At 39.7% G+C, this 20,504-nt stretch overlaps 2 protein-coding genes across 2 annotated transcripts; one reads left to right on the top strand and one right to left on the bottom strand.

Annotated features, from left to right (window-relative positions):
* Positions 1–456: 456 nt before the first annotated feature.
* On the top strand, positions 457–6,550 carry LOC133709058 (ABC transporter C family member 3-like). Its single transcript, XM_062134660.1, has 10 exons — positions 457–2,935; positions 3,107–3,193; positions 3,292–3,939; positions 4,074–4,238; positions 4,562–4,856; positions 4,971–5,188; positions 5,286–5,591; positions 5,715–5,778; positions 5,885–6,124; positions 6,217–6,550. The coding sequence occupies exons 1-10, from the start codon at positions 536–538 to the stop codon at positions 6,324–6,326; spliced, it is 4,533 nt and encodes a 1,510-aa protein (XP_061990644.1). The 5' UTR covers positions 457–535; the 3' UTR covers positions 6,327–6,550.
* Positions 6,551–6,947: 397 nt separating this feature from the next.
* On the bottom strand, positions 6,948–20,214 carry LOC133709061 (uncharacterized). The gene is made up of 12 exons (XM_062134661.1): positions 19,937–20,214; positions 19,751–19,827; positions 19,448–19,523; positions 19,287–19,359; positions 19,089–19,140; positions 18,612–18,673; positions 17,245–17,308; positions 11,120–11,177; positions 10,918–11,004; positions 9,686–9,779; positions 8,613–8,715; positions 6,948–7,482 (listed from the first exon to the last, which is right to left on the bottom strand). The coding sequence occupies exons 1-11, from the start codon at positions 20,011–20,013 to the stop codon at positions 8,623–8,625; spliced, it is 813 nt and encodes a 270-aa protein (XP_061990645.1). The 5' UTR covers positions 20,014–20,214; the 3' UTR covers positions 6,948–7,482; positions 8,613–8,622.
* Between the last annotated feature and the right edge of the window lie 290 nt (positions 20,215–20,504).

Here is a 20,504-nt window from a genome sequence, read left to right as displayed (position 1 = left end):
ATGAAATTCGTAGACATAGCAAGAAACCTCTTTTGGTACTACTCCAGAGGCGCTAGAGGTACATAGAGTGAATAGAAATGCATAGCTTCCTAATACAATGAAATTATTGTAATTAGATAAACTAAAAAACATAGGTGAGCCTATGGCAGAAATACCCCAGCCCAAATTCAACAAATACATATTTAACACTAGCTAAAATATACTTTTAACTTTTTTTTTTTTTTTCTTTTGGTCAAAAACCACAGAACCAGGTTGGAGAGATATATGACTTGAGAGGAGTTTTCCACGAATTTCATGTCATAGCTTCCTCCGTCATGTGAGTCTTGCGCACCACGTTATCCGACCCCCAAGGAAAACTAAACTAGCAAACAAAGCCAATTTTGACTCTCCTTTCATTGGCCAAAACCCAGCTAGCTCTCGATCGAGTCATCTCTCACTTCACTTATAAATAAGCCACCACCAATCCTTCCTTTTTAATACAAAACGCAGCCTACGCCCCTTTCTGAAATTCTGGGAGAAAAAAGCTCCATAAACCATGGAGCTTTTTCATTCCTCAATGCGCCTACTCTCGCACCACTCGTCCTTCATGTCTCCAGGTACCGATTTCCTTCTTAAACCCATTTTCATTCGTGGGTTTTCTGGATCATTACATCTCCTTCTGTTATTTGTGTTGCTTGTCTCTTGGTTGCGGAGGAAATTCAAGGTGGGTGATGTGGGAGGGGCCCCAAAAGAGGGGTCTAGGAATAGGACAACTCTGTACTACAGGCACACTCTAATATGTTGTCTTGCTGTTTCTGCTATTAGTGTTGGCTTTTGTTTATTCAACTACTTCTCCTGGTATAAACATGTCTGGTCTGAAGAAAAGCTAGTGACCCTTTTTGATTTAGCAATTAGAACACTTAGTTGGGGTGCAGTTTTTGTTTACTTGCATACCCACTTCTCTAGTTGTGATGAACCAAAGTTTCCATTCTTACTCAGAGTTTGGTGGGGTTTTTACTTTTCTTTATCTTGCTATTGCCTTGTCGTAGACATTGTTCTTTACCAAAAACACGTTGCCTTACCCGTTCAATCTCTAGTTTCTGATGCTGCCTTCCTTGTCTCTGCTCTGTTCTTTATATATGTGGGGTTTATTGGGTCGAAAGAGGGTAGAGATACCCTTCTTGAGGAACCCCTTTTGAATGGTAGTAGAGATTCTAGTGTAGGTAACACTGCAGAATCAAATAAGTCCAAAGGGGATGATGCAACTGTGAAAATCCCTTTTTCAAATGCTGGGATTTTCAGCATCCTCACCTTTTCTTGGATGGGTCCTGTAATCGCGTTGGGTAATAAGAAAACATTAGACCTTGAAGATGTTCCTGAACTAGACAAGGGGGATAGTGTAGTTGGGTCCTTTCCAGTTTTTAGAAATAAGCTCGAGTCGGACTGTGGTGCTCTTAGCAGAGTGACCACGCTTCATCTGGTGAAGGCATTAATCTTCTCGGCCTGGAGAGAGATTCTTTTGACAGCTTTCTTTGTGCTTCTTAAAACAATGGCTTCTTATGTTGGCCCATATCTAATCAACACATTTGTGCAATACCTTTATGGGCGGCGTGAGTTTGAATACGAGGGCTATGCTTTCGTTTCTGCCTTTTTGGTGGCGAAGCTCGTTCAGTGCCTCTCTCGGAGGCACTGGTTCTTTAGGTTGCAGCAGATAGGAGTAAGAGTAAGAGCTGTACTGGTTACCATGATCTATAATAAGGGTTTGACCCTGTCTTGCCAGTCCAAGCAGTGCCACACTAGTGGTGAGATTATCAATTTTATGACTGTTGATGCTGAGAGGGTTGGTGACTTCACTTGGTACATGCATGACCCATGGATGATCGTCCTACAAGTTGTTTTAGCCCTCTTAATTTTGTATAAAAATCTTGGCCTTGCTGTAATTGCAACTTTAGTTGCAACAATAGTTGTTATGTTGGCAAATGTTCCTTTGGGGAAATTGCAAGAGAAGTTTCAGGACAAATTAATGGAGTCAAAGGACAGAAGGATGAACGCAACATCGGAGATTTTAAGGAACATGCGGATTCTCAAGCTGCAGGCATGGGAGATGAAGTTTTTGTCTAAGATTATTGACCTCAGGAAGACTGAGACAGGATGGTTACGAAAGTTTGTTTATACATCGGCCATGACCACATTTGTCTTCTGGGGTGCCCCCACATTTGTGTCTGTGGTCACTTTTCTTACTTGCATGCTTTTGGGCATCCCACTGGAATCAGGGAAGATCTTATCTGCACTTGCAACGTTCAGAATTCTTCAAGAGCCCATCTACAATCTTCCAGACACAATTTCAATGATAGCACAGACAAAGGTATCCCTTGATAGAATTGCATCGTTCCTTTCTCTTGATGAGTTGAAGCCTGATGTTATAGAGAACCTTCCTAGAGGTAGTTCTGATACTGCAATTGAAATATTAGATGCAAATTTCTCTTGGGAATTATCTTCGCCTAACCCTACATTGAAGGATATAAATCTTAAAGTTAGCCATGGTATGAAGGTTGCTGTTTGTGGTACTGTTGGCTCAGGCAAATCAAGCTTACTTTCTTGTATTCTGGGAGAAGTTCCCAAGATATCTGGGACTCTTACGTTGTGTGGGACAAAGGCCTATGTTTCTCAGTCACCATGGATACAGAGTGGTAAGATAGAACAAAACATATTGTTTGGTAAAGAGATGGACAGAGAAAGGTACGAGAGGGTTCTTGAAGCATGTTCGTTGAAGAAGGACCTGGAAATTCTATCATTTGGTGATCAGACGGTTATAGGGGAAAGGGGAATCAATTTAAGTGGAGGTCAGAAGCAAAGAATACAAATTGCACGAGCTTTGTACCAAGATGCTGATATCTATCTGTTTGATGATCCTTTTAGTGCTGTTGATGCTCATACAGGATCTCACCTTTTCAAGGTATTTCATTTCTCTATTCTGGGGCCACTACATTTCAATCTAAATTGAGCCTTCAAAATTATTCACTCCATTGCACTACGGACTTATGCAACTCAATTTAAATGCTTCTTTTCAAAATTTGGACAAGTTGAAACTTCATAATAAAAACCTTACTTCCTACTTGCATTGCAGGAATGCTTGATGGGCCTCTTGAGTTCCAAAACAGTAATCTATGTCACTCATCAAGTGGAGTTCTTACCTGCTGCTGATATTGTCTTGGTGAGAAATTTTGTAGTGTTTTTCTTATGATTTCAACTGATAAGATGTGTTTTCCTCTGTTTGGTTTCTGTCTACTCAAACTTATTCCTTGTTATTAGGTCATGAAAGACGGAAAGATCACTCAAGCTGGAAAGTTCAATGACATTCTTAATTCAGGAACTGATTTTATGGATCTTGTGGGAGCACACAATGAAGCTTTGTCTGCGCTTGATTCTGTTGGGGTAGGGCCAGTTGAAATAATAAGCATCAGCAAAAAAGATAACAATTCGGCTAGTACTACTGGAGCTGTCCAAAAAGTAGACAACAGAGATGTTCAAGATAGTAAAATAGATGATTTAGGCGTGCCAAAGGGGCAGCTTGTTCAAGAAGAAGAGAGAGAGAAAGGTAAGGTTGGGTTTTCAGTGTACTGGAAATACATTACCACAGCATATGGAGGAGCTCTCGTGCCTTTTATATTACTTGCACAGATTCTCTTTCAACTCTTTCAAATTGGAAGCAATTACTGGATGGTTTGGGCAACTCCTGTGTCAGCAGACGTGAAACCAACTGTTACAAGCTCTGTGCTTATAATTGTCTATGTGGCTTTGGCTGTTGGAAGTTCTTTTTGTATCCTTTTCAGATCTCTGCTTCTCTCAACAGCTGGGTACAAGACAGCCACTATACTCTTCAATAAAATGCACTTGTGCATATTCCGTGCTCCCATGTCATTCTTCGATGCCACTCCAAGTGGACGAATCTTAAACAGAGTAAGCAAAACATATTTAATATATTGCTTGATCGGGTGATGAAAAGAGGATCTAATGAACTTTATGTAGTCTACTCTCTTTTTGAACCCCAGCCCTTCTGATGTAGTATACTGACTGTTATAATTTTCTTGCAGGCTTCTACAGACCAAAATACAGTGGACACGAACATTTCAAATCAAATTGGGGCCTTTGCCTTCTCAATGATACAGCTTTTAGGAATTATTGCAGTGATGTCTCAGGTGGCATGGCAGGTTTTCATCATATTTATACCTGTGATTACAGCCTGTGTTTGGTATCAGGTAATCCTTCTGACTTTGTCAGAATTCTGTTATTTTATGTGTTTGCTGATCCATATGTCACATGAAATCTATTTTGAAACAAATAATGTCACTAATTCTGGCTTGTCACAATCTGTTTTGCTATGCGTTTGCATTATCATTGTTCATGGCTTGTACATGCTCACTTATTCTCAGTTCAGGCCCGCCTTAAGTCCATAAGAGCTACTAAAGTGACTGAAAAGGGTTTTCAATTTTCATCCTTCAAAATCCAATTTAACTGCAACAACCTGCAAGATATAGTGTTATTTGTGAAAACAAACCCTCACAAACTTATATTCCTGCAGCAATATTACATACCTTCAGCACGAGAACTAGCAAGATTGGTTGGAGTATGCAAAGCTCCTGTGATACAACATTTTGCAGAAACAATTTCAGGGTCAACTACTATTAGGAGCTTCGATCAAGAATCTAGATTTCGAGATACCAACATGAAACTGATGGATGGATATGGTCGGCCAAAGTTCTACACAGCTGCTGCAATGGAATGGCTATGCTTTCGCTTGGATGTGTTGTCATCCATTACATTTGCATTCTGTTTAATTTTCTTGATCTCTGTTCCAGAAGGAGTGATAGATCCAGGCAAGTGATACCCATCTGGAATCTTATCCATTTTCAGTTTGAAATACAACACTATAAACATCTAGTCATTCTCCCTCCCACTTCTTATTTGTTTTGGGTCCTTTTACCATGAAGGCATTGCGGGCTTAGCCGTCACATATGGACTTAACCTAAACACGTTACAAGCTTGGGTTATATGGAACCTTTGCAATATGGAGAACAAGATAATATCTGTGGAGAGAATACTACAGTATACTACTAGTATACCAAGTGAACCTCCTCTGGTAATAGATTCTAAAAGACCTGATCATTCCTGGCCATCACAAGGAAAAGTTGATATGCATGATCTTCAGGTACTTAATGTTCTTGTTTATTAGATTCAGGCCATATTTTTGAAAATAAATATGGAGTCGTTCATGTATGAATCTTATGCCATGTTCATGTACCTAGGTGCGGTATGCTCCACACATGCCACTTGTGTTGCGGGGTCTCACATGTTCCTTCCCTGGAGGAATGAAAACTGGGATTGTGGGGAGAACTGGCAGTGGAAAGTCAACTCTCATACAAACTCTTTTCCGAATTGTCGATCCTGCTGCTGGCCGGATTTTGATAGATGGCATCAATATCTCTTCTATTGGATTGCATGATCTGCGGTCTAGGCTAAGCATTATCCCTCAGGACCCAACCATGTTTGAAGGAACTGTAAGAAGCAATCTGGACCCACTTGAAGAGTATACAGATGAACAAATTTGGGAGGTTAGTTCATTTTACCCTGAGGATGATAGGCAGCTTCTTTTTAAATATTGTTCATTGTCAGATTTGCAGCTCTAAATTGGTACCTCGTTGCACTGGTATGTAAAATATTGTTAATTGTTTTAGGCTCTGGATAAATGCCAACTTGGAGATGAAGTTAGGAAGAAACAAGGGAAGCTTGATTCTGCAGGTTAGTTCTATGGCTGTAGTCCAACATAGTGGCAATATATGATGCATTCAATTCCGAAACTTATATAATAGAAATGCTTTTGTTCATGTTCATATGGTTGCTGCAGTGAGTGAAAATGGAGAGAACTGGAGTATGGGTCAGAGGCAGCTGGTTTGCCTGGGCCGTGTGCTCCTCAAGAAAAGTAAAGTCCTGGTGCTTGATGAAGCTACTGCATCTGTTGATACTGCTACAGATAATTTGATTCAGCAGACCCTTCGGCACCACTTTTCAGACTGTACTGTCATTACTATTGCGCATCGAATAACTTCTGTTCTTGACAGTGACATGGTTCTACTTCTAAGTCATGGTTAGTATTGCCAATAATCAATCCTTTCACCTTCCTAGTATTACCATTGACTCTCACTTTTTATGTGAAATGTATCCTTGATTTTGTTTCAGGGCTGATTGAGGAATGTGATTCTCCTGCAAGATTGCTAGAAAACAAGTCATCATCTTTTGCCCAACTCGTAGCAGAGTACACAATGAGATCGAATTCCACTTTTGAGTAGTTTGACTGACAATTGATGATCACGAAAATTAGTGGTGACTATGATCTTAATCAGGCTCGTGCTTAACCACGGCTGCAGAAGTTACAGTACCACAGCCACAAAAGTTACAGTTGTAGTGTATTTTAGGGGCTATGTTTGATGCTTTATTACATTCAAGAAATTGATGATCATAGAGTTGTAATGTTTAATGGTTAAAGTAATGGAGTCTAAATTTCTGGTTGCAACTCACCGGCATTCAGGTTATCTACTATGGTTCACTGGAAGAGCTTATGGCATACTTCATTAAGCTGAAAAATTCCTCCCATAAATAGATTAAAAACTATTCTCATTTGATTGCTACCAGCAGGACAAGAGGCATATAAATACAACACTTGACTGAGGATTAAGTCAAGCGCATCATATTGAGAATAAATTGTGTTTGATTAAACTAAAGCAAAACAAACAAAAAGTTAAAAAAAAAAAAAAAAAAAAACTGTTCTTAGTGAGAACTCCGCATCTAACCGATTGTTCCCAGATCAGTATGCAATCCTGAAGCTCCTAACACATAAAATATGATGTCTGAGAATGTGCTTCACCAGAGCTTTATTGTTGCTGGGATTAGACGCAGGGGACTAGGCGTATTTCCCTCAAATCTTCTCTTTAATATATGTAATTGTTAACATAGGTGTCCACACAAAATCTTTAAAACTTGATGAAAAATAACTAAGCAGCCTATGCATTTTGATTATGCAACGCATAATTGTGGTCTGAAGTATGAACCCTTAAACTTCCTAGTATCGCCTGATTCACCCATTCTAGCCTCAACTATGGTCTGAAAAGAAGTTTCATAATCGGTTAAAGTGGATTTCAATCTAGCAGTGAAATTGTTTCCCAATGACTGCTTTATCTGCACAATGTTCAACTAAATTTTATACATTTCCATAGAACATGCACGAATGTGATCCATGACGGAGAGCTTGAAGCCATGTAGGAACAGAATGACAAGCTGATATGCCCTCATCCTCCGATGCCATGACAGTAGAACTTACAATGAGCAATAATCTAGCAACTGCAGTACATATAATGCATCAAACCACACAACGGAATGCCAATTTGGAGAAATGAGGCAACAAAGATACATCATCATAGCTCATGCCTGGGACATCGGTGGAAATTCCTGCAAACATATTAAGAGTTAGCTAGGCTGGATACCTGCTTTGCTTTTCCTGGATGTTCTCTGAAACAAAGAATATATTTCATTGAAGTTGACAGAATTTAGTTGGAAACAAATTAATCAATGATCCCATAAAGAAAATAAAAGATAAACACCATACAAATAGATAAGAGCATCCTATTGTAACCAACAACAAGAATGATCTGCTACACTGCAGTTATGTGTAGACAACGTGGGGTCTTGGACAGAATATAACCACGACAAGGAAATGGTAATGGAAAGAGTTCCATATCTTATAGTCTCCATGTAAGGCAAACTGGGGGCAACTGTCAAAAGATATCTTTGAATAAACTGGCAAAAGCAGAAAACAAAACTGATTTGCACATTTATTCAGAAAGAATCAGGCGGGCTCAATGGGGCCATTTTACAAATAATTTCTCACGGATTTATTGGCGCACCTACATGTGGTGAATGGTTAAAGATCCTAACATAGCTAGGTTAAGAGATAATTGAGCATGCCATATAGCATTTAACCAACCAGGTAACCATATGCTTTCATTGAATGCTTATTGAAATATTGAATTCACCCGACCGGATAGTACCCATTTTAGGAACGTCCAGAATAATCTATAATAATTCTCAAATCCAGATCGGCTAATTGTTCTCAAATAGTGCCTCCTCCAGTAAAAAGTTTGTTTTATAGTTATCAGACTTCGAGTTATTTTGGTAGGAATTTTATATCTTTATTTCCTTCTCAGCAAATAAATTTTTTTCGGATACAAGGAAATGATTCAGTTCCAGAGCCAAAGATCGTAGTTCTGCATCCTCTGTATTACCGCAGCTGCTGGCACACAAAGATATTACTCCAAAAAAAATCCATTTTTGCAAAAAGTAATCTTTGATTGCCAGTTTTTAGAGTTTGAAGAATACTTTAGAAGAATTAAGAAAGAAAAAGCAGTCGATTCAAAACAAATATTCATTCTAAATAACTCCGATGAAATCTGAGGGTGCTTTAGACCCTGCAGAACTCCCTCAATTTAGGCACATCTGGTATGGAAAATTATGAGGATTCATGTAATTTGAACGCCCAACTGACTTAAGATTATACAAACATAAATAGAATTCCAACTTACTGATAATGATCTATGCACAAGGGCAAAGTCTCCTTGTATGCTGATGTGAACCATAACAAGAAAGCATGGATTGTGTTTGGGTATACAAGCATGCTCCAGGATTCTGAAAGTCAAAAGAGATACAATGCTGTCAGGGTCATACAAATTCAGAAAGAGCAAGAATAAGTGTCACAAAATCAATTTGGCTTATTGCTTGCTTTTCTGAACAAAAGTAAATCCCAACTTCCATCATATGATGGCCCTAGATCTAATTGTATCTCGAGTTAAATGATCAGAAAAAAGACTCTAGCGAAGCCATACAGCAGTGAATGGGACTATACTAAATATTTCGTAGCTCGCAAAATAGGCAAGTATGGCCTCACCACAAAGTTATTATATAAACAAAACCATCAATGTCAGACAGATACTGAACTATTAACAAGTAGGTACGGGACACATAGGAGCCCAAGAGCAGCTAGCATGTCATATACTTTAAGGCAGTAAATGTCCAAAGAACACAAATTATTCATCAGCAAATCATGATACAGTGGACATGTCATATGGTGATTGACAATTTCATATTTAAATTAAGGGTTAAAACTATCATCTCTCAGTTAAAATGATAGGTTATTGACTTGCATTCATAATACTTTAGGCCTTTGATGTGCACAAACCCTATTTGGCAGCTAAGTAGCTGCATACGTATGCAAGAACAACAAAGCGTTAGATAACCATTGAATTATAGTGGTATAGAGAGGAAGAACTCAGAAAGTATAGGATACCACCATCAAACTACAGGTATTGAGTAAGATCCTATGCATAGGGTGCTCAAACACTAGTACAGAATAATTGTAGTGCAAGAGATGCATTTGGTAACATTGCCTATATAAACTTCTAAACTGACACGTAAATATTAGCCCAAAAATGCAGATGCAGTAGTGATGATGTGAGTGACTTCCCTTGCATAAAGAAAGCAAATTGTCTTAAGGCAGGGTCTTTGTTTGATTATTAATAGTAGGATAAAATGCTAATTTAAACTATATGATGAAAAACAATCCCGCTTTATAAACTTTAATGCCATAAGTCAAGCATACCAAATGTTCAGGAGCGTCATCGACAACTTCGGCAGGTTGATCTGATCCAATACTGGCCAGGCAAGTTCCCTTGCAGCTCATATATCTCTGGATACTGCTCAAAAGATTATCAAAAAGAACAAAACAAAGATACTATCAACTGCATATATTGAACAAGTAACTCATTTCCTTAAAAATGGATTTTCATCAGAAGAAGGTGTCCATCTAAAATCAAATTTGTCTAAGCGTGGTGACATGGAAATAAACATCAGAAATACAAACACTGCCAGCACCAAAAATGTGGACAGGTTTGGTTTGATTCCAACAACGATCTGCAACAAATCACTGAAATTTTGCATCATTTTCAGCAGCTTCTAACTGAATTTATGCAACAATTCGGTGGAATGGAACCAAAAATGATGCAACAGACAACACTAGCCATGACTAGGTGCAGAATTTGCAGTTTGCAGCAGCACAGAGTGGGCTCAACTGGTTATTGAATTGAGTTATCGTAAATCAGGTAGTAGTGTTATCACTTGTAGGGCTGACAGACTAGTACTCAAGAGCAATGCACAAGTGGGCTACATGGTAATAACCAAGGGCATCAAGTAGAAAGTACATTGTGGGAAACTTTACACATGCGCTTCAAAGAGGACACATGTAACTGAACTATTGACAGGAGTTTTGAAACAGTAATTGATGCTGATTTGCTCCCATCAAAAAAGAAACTCAAAATTCTTGGAATTTAATTACTGAGATTTGGCAGAATTTGAACTCATGAGTGCTTGACTATTAAAAAAAAAAAATATATATATATATATATATAATAATTATATATATATATATATATATATATATATATAGCAGCCTAGTTCAATAAAACGAAGTAAAGTACTAACAAATAGTACTGAGAAATAATAAATGTAATGATTAAAATATCTGACAAAACCCCCTTTTTTCTTTTTCTTTCTCTAAGAAGTATCTAACAAAACCCAACTCAAAAAGACAAAAAGGTTTGGACTCTTCCCCACAAACGTCTTTACATACTCCAATAGTCATAGTACCCGATTTTTAATACAGATAAAGCATTTCCATATTCTGAAACAGGCATGATATGCTCTTGTACATAAGAGAGTTTCTGGTTTTGCACATGGCCCGCAAATCTAGAGGCATACTCAACCAGCCACAATGCCAGTAGCAAAATACAGGAATATTGAATAAAAGGTATATGAAAGAAAAACTGCTCAACTTACATGTCACACTGATTAAGTACCAAAAGCTTATTTGGAACACATGACTGTCCCTTTGACTTGCAAACCAAGTCGCAGGATTCACCTTGCCTGTCAGATACACCATAAGAAACTCTTGCGAGTCAGCACAGTTTGAAAACTTTTGCATGGATAAGTTCATACTTAAATAGATATAAAAAAATATAGATATAAATTTGAATCTCACCTTCCAACAAGAACATTAATGCCATTCAGTCTGGCTTCTAAAAACGTATAATTCACAGCTGTTGGGATATGTTTAGAAAGAACAAAGTGTTGGAAAGTAGAGCAAAATTAGCTTAGTATAAACTGTCAACATTTAACACATTTACTCTGATTCATCACATTGATTCTATGTTATTAGGCCTTAATAGGGCTAGAATAGTTTACCTTTTTTGTATCCTAGAATCAAGCTGTATTCTCGTATATATGTTATACTGATCAATAGAGCAAGACATCTCTCCAGCAAATCAGTCTTTGTTGTTTTACATGGTATCAGAGCAGGACTAGATCCTGACTCTTCTTCTTCCCTGCTGCACTCTATCTTCTCGTGTAGCTTGCTCTCTAGTCTCTCACCGACCCAACCAACATGGGTAAAGACGACGGCAAATCACATGCCGATTCCTCCAATCCTCCTATATCCGAAATGTCAAAATCAGACCTTTCTAATCCTTATTACACCCATCATTCAGATCATCCAGGGCTAGTCCTAGTCTCTAAACCTTTGAATGGAGATAATTATTCTGGTTGGAAAAGGGCTATGACTTTGGCCTTAAACTCCAAGAACAAGCTCGGTTTTGTGAACGGTTCAATCAAGGCTCCCTCAGAAGAAGCGGATCCGGAAGGCTATGCGACATGGTCGCGGTGTAATGACATGGTGCACTCCTGGATTGTTAATACTGTCAACCCAGAAATTGCAGACAGTGTTATCTATTATTCTACTGCTCATGAGGTTTGGGAAGACCTCCGTGAGCGATTTTCTCAATGCAATGCGCCTCGCATCTTTGAGATACAGCGAGAAATTGCTAGCCTACGACAAGAACAACTCTCTGTCTCTACATACTACACAAGATTGAAAGGCTTATGGGATGAATTGGCCACATATTCAGACACAGCATATGGAGCACAGGCAGATCAACAGAAATTGATGCAATTCTTGATGGGTTTGAATGAGACTTACAGTGCAACTCGCGGGCAAATCCTCCTCATGAATCCTCTTCCAACTGTCCGCCAAGCATACGCCGCTGTCACACAAGAAGAGAAGCAGCGGCTCATCAGCGACTCTCATCCCTCAACCGAATCCAGTTCCAGCGCCGCTATGGCAGTGAGGAACATCAAGCCCAATCCGATCCTAGCTAGAGGAGGACGATTCGAGAGATCCGATCGCCCCAATCAGCAGCCGGATTTCCGCCCAACTTATCGCCCAGATCGAGCACAAGACCGCCCGGATTTCCGTCCAAATTTTCGCCCAGATCGCGCACCAGAAGGCCGTCGTTTTGATGGTGATCGACGACGTGGTTCAGGTAGAGGCCGACCTCAATGTTCTTATTGTGGAGATGTCGGTCATTGGGTGCAAACATGTTATCAATTAATTGGATATCCACCGGGTCATCCTAAGGCCAAGCAAAACGGTTCAAATTCCAGAGGTGTTCCTTCAGCTAATCAGGTCTCTGAGGCGTTAGACAAGGATGAAGGAGGCCCAGTTGTTTCATTATCTGAAGCCCAATTCAAGCAGTTTCTGTCAGTCCTTAACAAACAAAATGAAGGCTCTAGCTCCAAAGCAAATGCGATCACCAAGCTAGGTTTGTCTAAAGTTGCTTCCCGCAACTGGATTATCGATAGCGGGGCAACGGATCATATCACTTCGTCATCTCAATTATTGCATACGAATAACAATTGCTCTTTACCACCTGTTTTGTTACCTAACGGAGACAAAGTGAACATTGTTGCAAAAGGGTCTTTGCCTTTGAATACCGTATATTATCTACATGATGTGTTATCTGTGCCCAAATTCAAAGTTGATTTAATGTCCGTAAGTTGTCTGACAAGAGGTCTGAATTGTTCAGTGACGTTTTTCCCTTATTGGTGCATTTTGCAGGATCTGGCTACGAAGAGGACGATTGGTTTGGGTAAACAACGTGATGGCCTATACTATTTGGTGGCACTAGCGACGGAACAAACCAGGCCTTCCATTACCACTTCTTCCAGATCCTCTTGCAACCTTGCCATTTCCTCTACCAATCTTTGGCATAATCGCTTGGGTCATGTCTCCTCTCCATGTTTAAGTCACATAGCCAAGCATTTCTTGCATTTTTCCATTCAGCCAAATAATACTTGCCATGTCTGTCCCTTGGCTAAGCAGAGTCGATTACCATTCAGTTCTAGTTCTCTTTCTTCTACAAGACCATTTGAAATAATTCATTGTGATATTTGGGGTCGTTATCGACACCCTTCTCTTTCTGGTGCTTTTTATTTCCTTACTATTGTGGATGACTTCACCCGATTTACTTGGGTTTTCTTAATGCGGCACAAAGATGAAACACAACCTCTTTTGAAGCGTTTTTTTGCTCACATTCTCACTCAATTTGACTCTCGCATTACAACTTTCCGAAGCGACAATGGTAGTGAATTTATTTCACTTCGCTCTTTTTTTCAAGATAATGGCGTTGTTTTCCAACATTCTTGTGTTTACACGCCTCAACAAAATGGGGTTGTGGAGCGCAAGCATCGTCATATTCTACAGGTGGCTCGTGCTTTAAAATTTCAAGCTCACCTCCCTCCACAATTCTGGGGGGAGTGTGTCCTCACAGCCGTCTATATTATCAATCGCTTGCCCTCGCCCATCCTTTCTTACAAAACTCCATTTGAACTTCTTTACTCAAAACCACCTTCTTTTTCTCATCTTCGAGTTTTTGGTTGCTTAGCTTATGCAACTAATGTGCACCCTACTCATAAATTTGACACCCGAGCCATTCCTTCCATTTTCATTGGTTACCCGGTCGGTCAAAAAGCCTTCAAATTGTTTAACTTATCGACTAAGAAAATTTTTACGAGTCGAGATGTTAGATTTCATGAAACTGTGTTTCCTTATGCCTCCAATCAGCCCACTCTTCCTTCTGCCCCGTTGGCCTATGACCCAGGCCCCGTTCCACTTTTCTCTCCCTCCTTTTTTGACTCAACTTTTGACTCCCAGATGCCTCCCACGACTGTTTCTTCTTCTCGGCCATCCCCAGACACGCGACCTTCTCAGCCAATCCCAGACCCACGATCTTGTCAGCTACCGCCACCACCACCTCCGCCTCCACCAGTCCGGCCCCCCGTCACCCTTCGCCAGTATTCCCGTCGACCCAAGCCGCCTGCTCCACCACCGCTCGTCCCTCCTCCGTCGTCCTTCCCTCTTCCTACCCCTCTGTCGTCCCCGGTGCCGGGGTGGTCACCATCCCCACCATCTTCTCCGTCTCCTCCTCCCTCACCTCCACCCGAAGCTCTTTCCGACCCACCGCCTCTCCGTCGCTCCACCCGCTCCACTGCGCCGCCTGCTCGGTTCGCCGATATCGACTTCTCCAAGCCTCACTCCAATGCTTGCACTTACCAATCACCCTCCTTCCCGCCAGGTCCTTCCAAAGGTACGCGGTATCCATTGGCAAATTATGTCTCTTATCATCGTTACACTCCTGCCTACTCCTCTTTTGTTGCTCAGCTCAGTGCCGTTCATGAACCCAATTCCTATTCTGAGGCGGCTGCTGTCCCCGAATGGCGGGATGCCATGAGAGCAGAGTTGGAGGCCTTGCAGGCCAACGGTACATGGACCCTCAGCACGCTGCCCCCCGGGAAGTCCCCAATTGGTTGTCGATGGGTTTATAAAGTCAAACACAAGTCTGATGGTTCCATTGAACGATACAAGGCCCGGTTGGTGGCCAAGGGCTTCACGCAGTTGGCAGGTGTTGACTATCAGGAAACCTTCTCTCCTACTGCTAAAATTGTTACAGTCTGTTGTCTCCTTGCCTTAGCTGCGTCTCGTGGTTGGTCCCTTTCTCAACTCGATGTCAACAATGCCTTTCTCCATGGTAACCTGGATGAAGAAATTTATATGTCTCCACCGCCTGGGCTCCGGAGACAGGGGGAGGAGCATTTGGTTTGTCGGTTGCATAAATCCTTGTATGGTCTGAAACAGGCTTCCAGGCAGTGGTTTTCTAGATTTTCAGAAGTTATTCGGTCTGCTGGTTTTGTGCAATCTAGAGCAGACTACTCTCTTTTTACCAGGAGGCAAGGCAAGTCTTTTACAGTCTTATTGATATATGTTGATGACATATTAATTACTGGCAATGATCCTGTGAGTATAGCTGATGTCAAGAAATTTTTGCATAAAACATTCCGTTTGAAAGATCTTGGCAGTTTAAAGTATTTTCTTGGCATTGAGGTTTCAACATCTAAGAAAGGGATATTTATTTGTCAGCGCAAGTATGCGTTAGAAATTATAAAAGATGCAGGATTATTGGGTGCTGCCCCTGTTGACACACCCATGGAACGTGGATTAAAGTTGTCAGATAAGACTGAGTTACTCAAAGATCCAGAGAAGTATAGGCGTTTGGTTGGAAGATTGATTTATCTCACAGTGTCAAGGCCAGATATTACATATCCTGTTCATATATTAAGCAGGTTTATGCATCAGCCTCGAAAAGCTCATTGGGAGACAGCTTTGCGAGTGGTACGCTACCTCAAGTCAGCTCCTGGTCAAGGCTTGTTCTTTTCCTCAAATAGTGATCTTCGGCTGCGAGCTTTTTGTGATTCAGATTGGGCAGGATGTCCACTTACAAGAAGGTCTACTACAGGGTATTGTGTGTTCCTAGGGCCTTCTTTAATTTCATGGAGGTCGAAACGTCAGAAAACAGTCTCTCTTTCTTCAGCTGAAGCAGAGTATCGTGCTATGACAGGAGCGTGCTGTGAATTGACTTGGTTATGTTATTTGCTTCAAGACTTGGGGATTTTACACCAGGAAACGGCATTGCTCTATTGTGACAACAAGGCTGCTTTACATATAGCAGCAAATCCAGTGTTTCATGAACGTACAAGGCATATAGAAATGGATTGTCACTATATTAGGGATAAAATCCAAGATGGTTCAGTGGAGACACGGTTTGTGAGTTCTGGAAATCAACTGGCTGATGTTCTAACTAAAGCTCTTGGCAAGGAGGACTTCGAGCTTATGATTCGCAAGTTGGGTGTGCAGGATATCCACTCTCCAACTTGAGGGGGAGTGTTGGAAAGTAGAGCAAAATTAGCTTAGTATAAACTGTCAACATTTAACACATTTACTCTGATTCATCACATTGATTCTATGTTATTAGGCCTTAATAGGGCTAGAATAGTTTACCTTTTTTGTATCCTAGAATCAAGCTGTATTCTCGTATATATGTTATACTGATCAATAGAGCAAGATATCTCTCCAGCAAATCAGTCTTTGTTGTTTTTCACAAAGTTAAAGCATTTAAACTAGCTGTCTGTATACAGCACCCAGTCAGAAGATAGGTATTCATTTAATCAATAAATCATCAATGAAATTGAAACGAGAAGCTTAGCAAGAGGGGTGAAAAAGAAACATCATGCATAGCAACAATGACGGTCCAATACTTCAAGTCCAGATTAAAATGAGAGGCCTTCTACCTAAGTAGTGTCAGTCTATACATGTATTTGTTCTTAACATTTCATATGGCACTAACATTAGCATAATCACTCTGCCATATTATATAGGATCTCTCATAACACCGAAAAAAAAAAAAAACAGAACCTAGAGATTAATGCTGGAAAGACAGACATATAGTAGTACAGAGGCATTTTACTAAAAAGTTGTCCAATACCCCATGGGCAGTTGAGAAAAATTGGATACCAGTGATAACAGATCTACTAAGTTCTCAGATCTGAAGCACTGACACTTCAGATTGGCGATAAGTCCGGTGTTGGACACCGACACATATCCATCACCAAATTAAGAACAAATTTCTCTACTATTGCAGTGAGGAGGAAAATTAAGCATATCCAAAACATCTAAAAATTTTAGATGGGAACTGTACAAGCAATATCATAATTTCAAGCATGAGCTTATCATCTCTAGCAGATAAAAGAAAACAAAAGAATTAAATTCCTCCTATAGTAGAAATTGGTAGAGACGAGAATTATATATAAAGATTATTATAAACTAAAAGAAAAGAAGCCATAAGCTTTCCAACATGAGCTGGTCCTCATCAAACTATAGTTTCATATGTGTCTACGATGCAAATTACCAATACTATCTAATTCTAAGCTGGATCTTACCTGAAGAATTTGAAGGCAGAGAAAAACAGTGATGGAAATCACTACGGTAAGCATTTTCGTGAACCTGAAAGGTTCAAGCTTATTTAAACAGCATCACAGCATAAGAAATAGTATCAGGCATATCGCAATAAGATTGTGACCCTTCTTCCACAGACAATTCAAACTAAACTACGCAAATATGGAAAAATTCATTGTACTAAAATGCAGAGAGAACAAGAAACAAAAAAGGACAACTGCCGCCAAACCAGCCTAATCAACGCAGAACTCCCTAAACCACAAATGCTTTCACTCTAAAACAATAGAAGACAGAGAATAGTCTTTGAATTCCACAGGAACAAAGGGTCATAAAGATGCCCGAAACCTAACTCTCTCCCAACACTCTTACCTCACTCTCACCACTATAATCTTCTTTGTCTTTCCATCTTTGTCTTTGGGAGAAACCTAACTCTCTCCCAATGCCCCCTCTTTGGGAGAAACCTAACTCTCTCCCAACGCCTCCTCTTTGTCTTTCCATCCAGATCTCCAACATATAGCTGACACACCGCAACCCTAGAGAAACTTTGCTTAACACAGAAATCCTCCCTGTTGATCTTACCCAATTCACCCAACCTCCCTAACCAACTTCACAATGCAGAAAACATGAGCAACACTCTCCCCATACGACCTTGCACATAATGATGTGGTTCTCCCTATCTTTTCTGAATATGACAGCATAAACGAATAAAGCATTAAGCTCCTGAAGTTTAAGAAAAGTGATTGGTCACAAATTACATTAAAGCACTGAATTTCCTGCATCGTGACTAAATATAACTGTTCAGAATCTGAAATGGATAAGAGAATCAGACTTTCCATTGATCAACTAAATTCCAAAAAATTAAATTAGTAAGAAAGATGTACAAATAGCTCTATAAAGCCAGCAGACCACCAGAAAATGCTCAGCTATGATATTGACATCTATTTAATGCATCAGAGAAGCACAATCATATCTTTAGCAACTTTCTCTGACAATATCCCTATGATCAACAGTTCATGCATAACCAAGCTTATTCATTATTTTTGGGCATATCAACATCTTTATCATATAAGTTTCAAGTATTTAACTAAAAGACCAGAACTTAAACTAACATCCAAGGCCATGACTCTAAGTACTTGAGAAATGACTGCAGTTTACTCAGAAGTCAAAACTAACTAATAACTAGATTACTCCTAAAAAATTTGAATAAATGATTTGTGAAATTTTTGTCAGGATAATTATTAAAAAAAATAAAAATAAATTTATATTCCATGAATTGAGAAAACCGAAAGCAAAAGCCATATCCAAACAATAAATAACGATTATACGCTTGCATTATTAATGTATTACTTACCACACTCTCAGAATTATGCCGGCACCTTCCAGAACAGAAATCAAAAACACTGGAATATTTCCCTGACAAAAGAACATTTTGAATAAATTATCCGAAAAAAAAAACATATACTATATGTATTGGGGCTAAAACTCCGGAAATGAAAAATATAGTCTAAGAGTTCAATGGAATTCTCAATTGCTTCTATACAGGGCAGAACTAAGGGTTTCACCAAAACTCATTCCATTCAATGCATAAAGGAAACAAATGGTCAAATCAGGACCTCTAATTTACTTGCCAAAATAGTGGTTGAGCCCCACTTACCAATGCATACAAGTGGTCAGAGTCTTCGAGCCAGGTCAACTAAAATCTAGATTTTATGAATTTTTGAATTGAGCACTACTCCCGCAGTCCCACATCACATATAGAAGTAAATGCAGAAGACTACTCCTCTATGGTAAGAGATACAGAACCATTAACGAAAATTTATTTCTTTACCTGCAGAAGCTGGCTTGGCAATCTTCACTTCCAGTACTTGTTCCTTTATTATCTGGACAAAAAACAAATCCCAAAAACTTGCAGATTAGAAGAGTAAAACCAAAAAAGAGCAGAACAACACAAATTAAATGTTAAAAATAAAATATAGAAAAAAGAACCGCGAGGTTGAAAACAAAATTCAAACAATTCAAGAGTTACCCTTGAAGGATCTTGACAACACGAAACGCAATACTCATAAGAACTACAGCACTCTGAGACAACATTGCAACCACTGCAAACAAAAGCGGGGCACAAATGTTATAAGTTTTCTGAATTGTAAGATAAAAAAGTTGAGAGCCTACAAAGTTAAAAGAACTCACTGACAAGAGAACTTGTCTCCTTTTTCAGGGCAGCAGCGAGACTGAGGATTTACTGACAGTGCGTCACAGACATGGCCTACAATGAAAAATGTACAAGTTATGTTTCCAAGGGAATGACGACTGACACTGAAGTAACAGCTAGAGGAACTTCTCATTAACCAAACTATCGGTACTCCATTCCTCATTATGCAACCACAACCAAAGGGAACTGTGTGTCACAAGATATGACATGCAAAACAAAGAGCAGGAAAAGAAACAACAGAAGCAGAAGCAGAAGCTTAGTGAGGGAAGGAGGGTGCTGACCATTATCATCAGACAGTAAGTATCTTCCTTGGACTGTATTTCTGCAAAACTGCTTCTGAAGAAAGCCCACATCCTTCCTGCAAATTCAAAGAGGGAATCGTCCAAGTCCAAGACAAGGGAAAATGTGGGGTGCCCAAGATTCAAACCCATTAAACACAAGATAAGGAGGGAAAAGATGATGATCACCTGATAGCCGAGATCCCAAGGATGAAGACGTGCAGAAACAAACAGTATAGGCCTAATCGGGATATGGACATTCTCATCGATCATTCCATCATATGTTACGTTGAACAGAATCTGTAGTTGCAATCCCCAACAAAGACAATTAATTAATTCTGGCTGTTCTAGGGAATTGAGGTTCGCCTGTCGGGTTTGAGTCGCGTGCTTGGAAGTTGGACAAGAGCTTTCGTTTTGTTTGTAAATAACAGATTTTCTCCTGGGCCTCGTTTGTTTTTTCCCGACGATAAAAACTCGTATCGTCTAATGTTTTTGCCTTCATCTCTACCATTACAAATGGAAGCGTAGAGCCCAACACCATGTGCTTGCCTAACTTAAGTGACTGTTTTTAAGGGATTGTAAGAGACAAATGAATCTGACCTCTAAAAATAAATGCACAATTTTATAATCTCTGCATCTATATTTAGGGGGTGTATTGTGTAAGAGTTGGACTTACATTAATCACATTATGACTTTAACAATTGTATATGATTACTGTTGAATGAAATAACCGGGATTGCATAGATGATTCTATCCC

Source organism: Rosa rugosa, chromosome 5 (assembly GCF_958449725.1).
Source record: "Rosa rugosa chromosome 5, drRosRugo1.1, whole genome shotgun sequence".
NCBI classification, from domain to species: domain Eukaryota; kingdom Viridiplantae; phylum Streptophyta; class Magnoliopsida; order Rosales; family Rosaceae; genus Rosa; species Rosa rugosa.
Note: the sequence above shows the minus strand (reverse complement) of the source record. Positions and strands in the feature narration are given on the sequence as shown.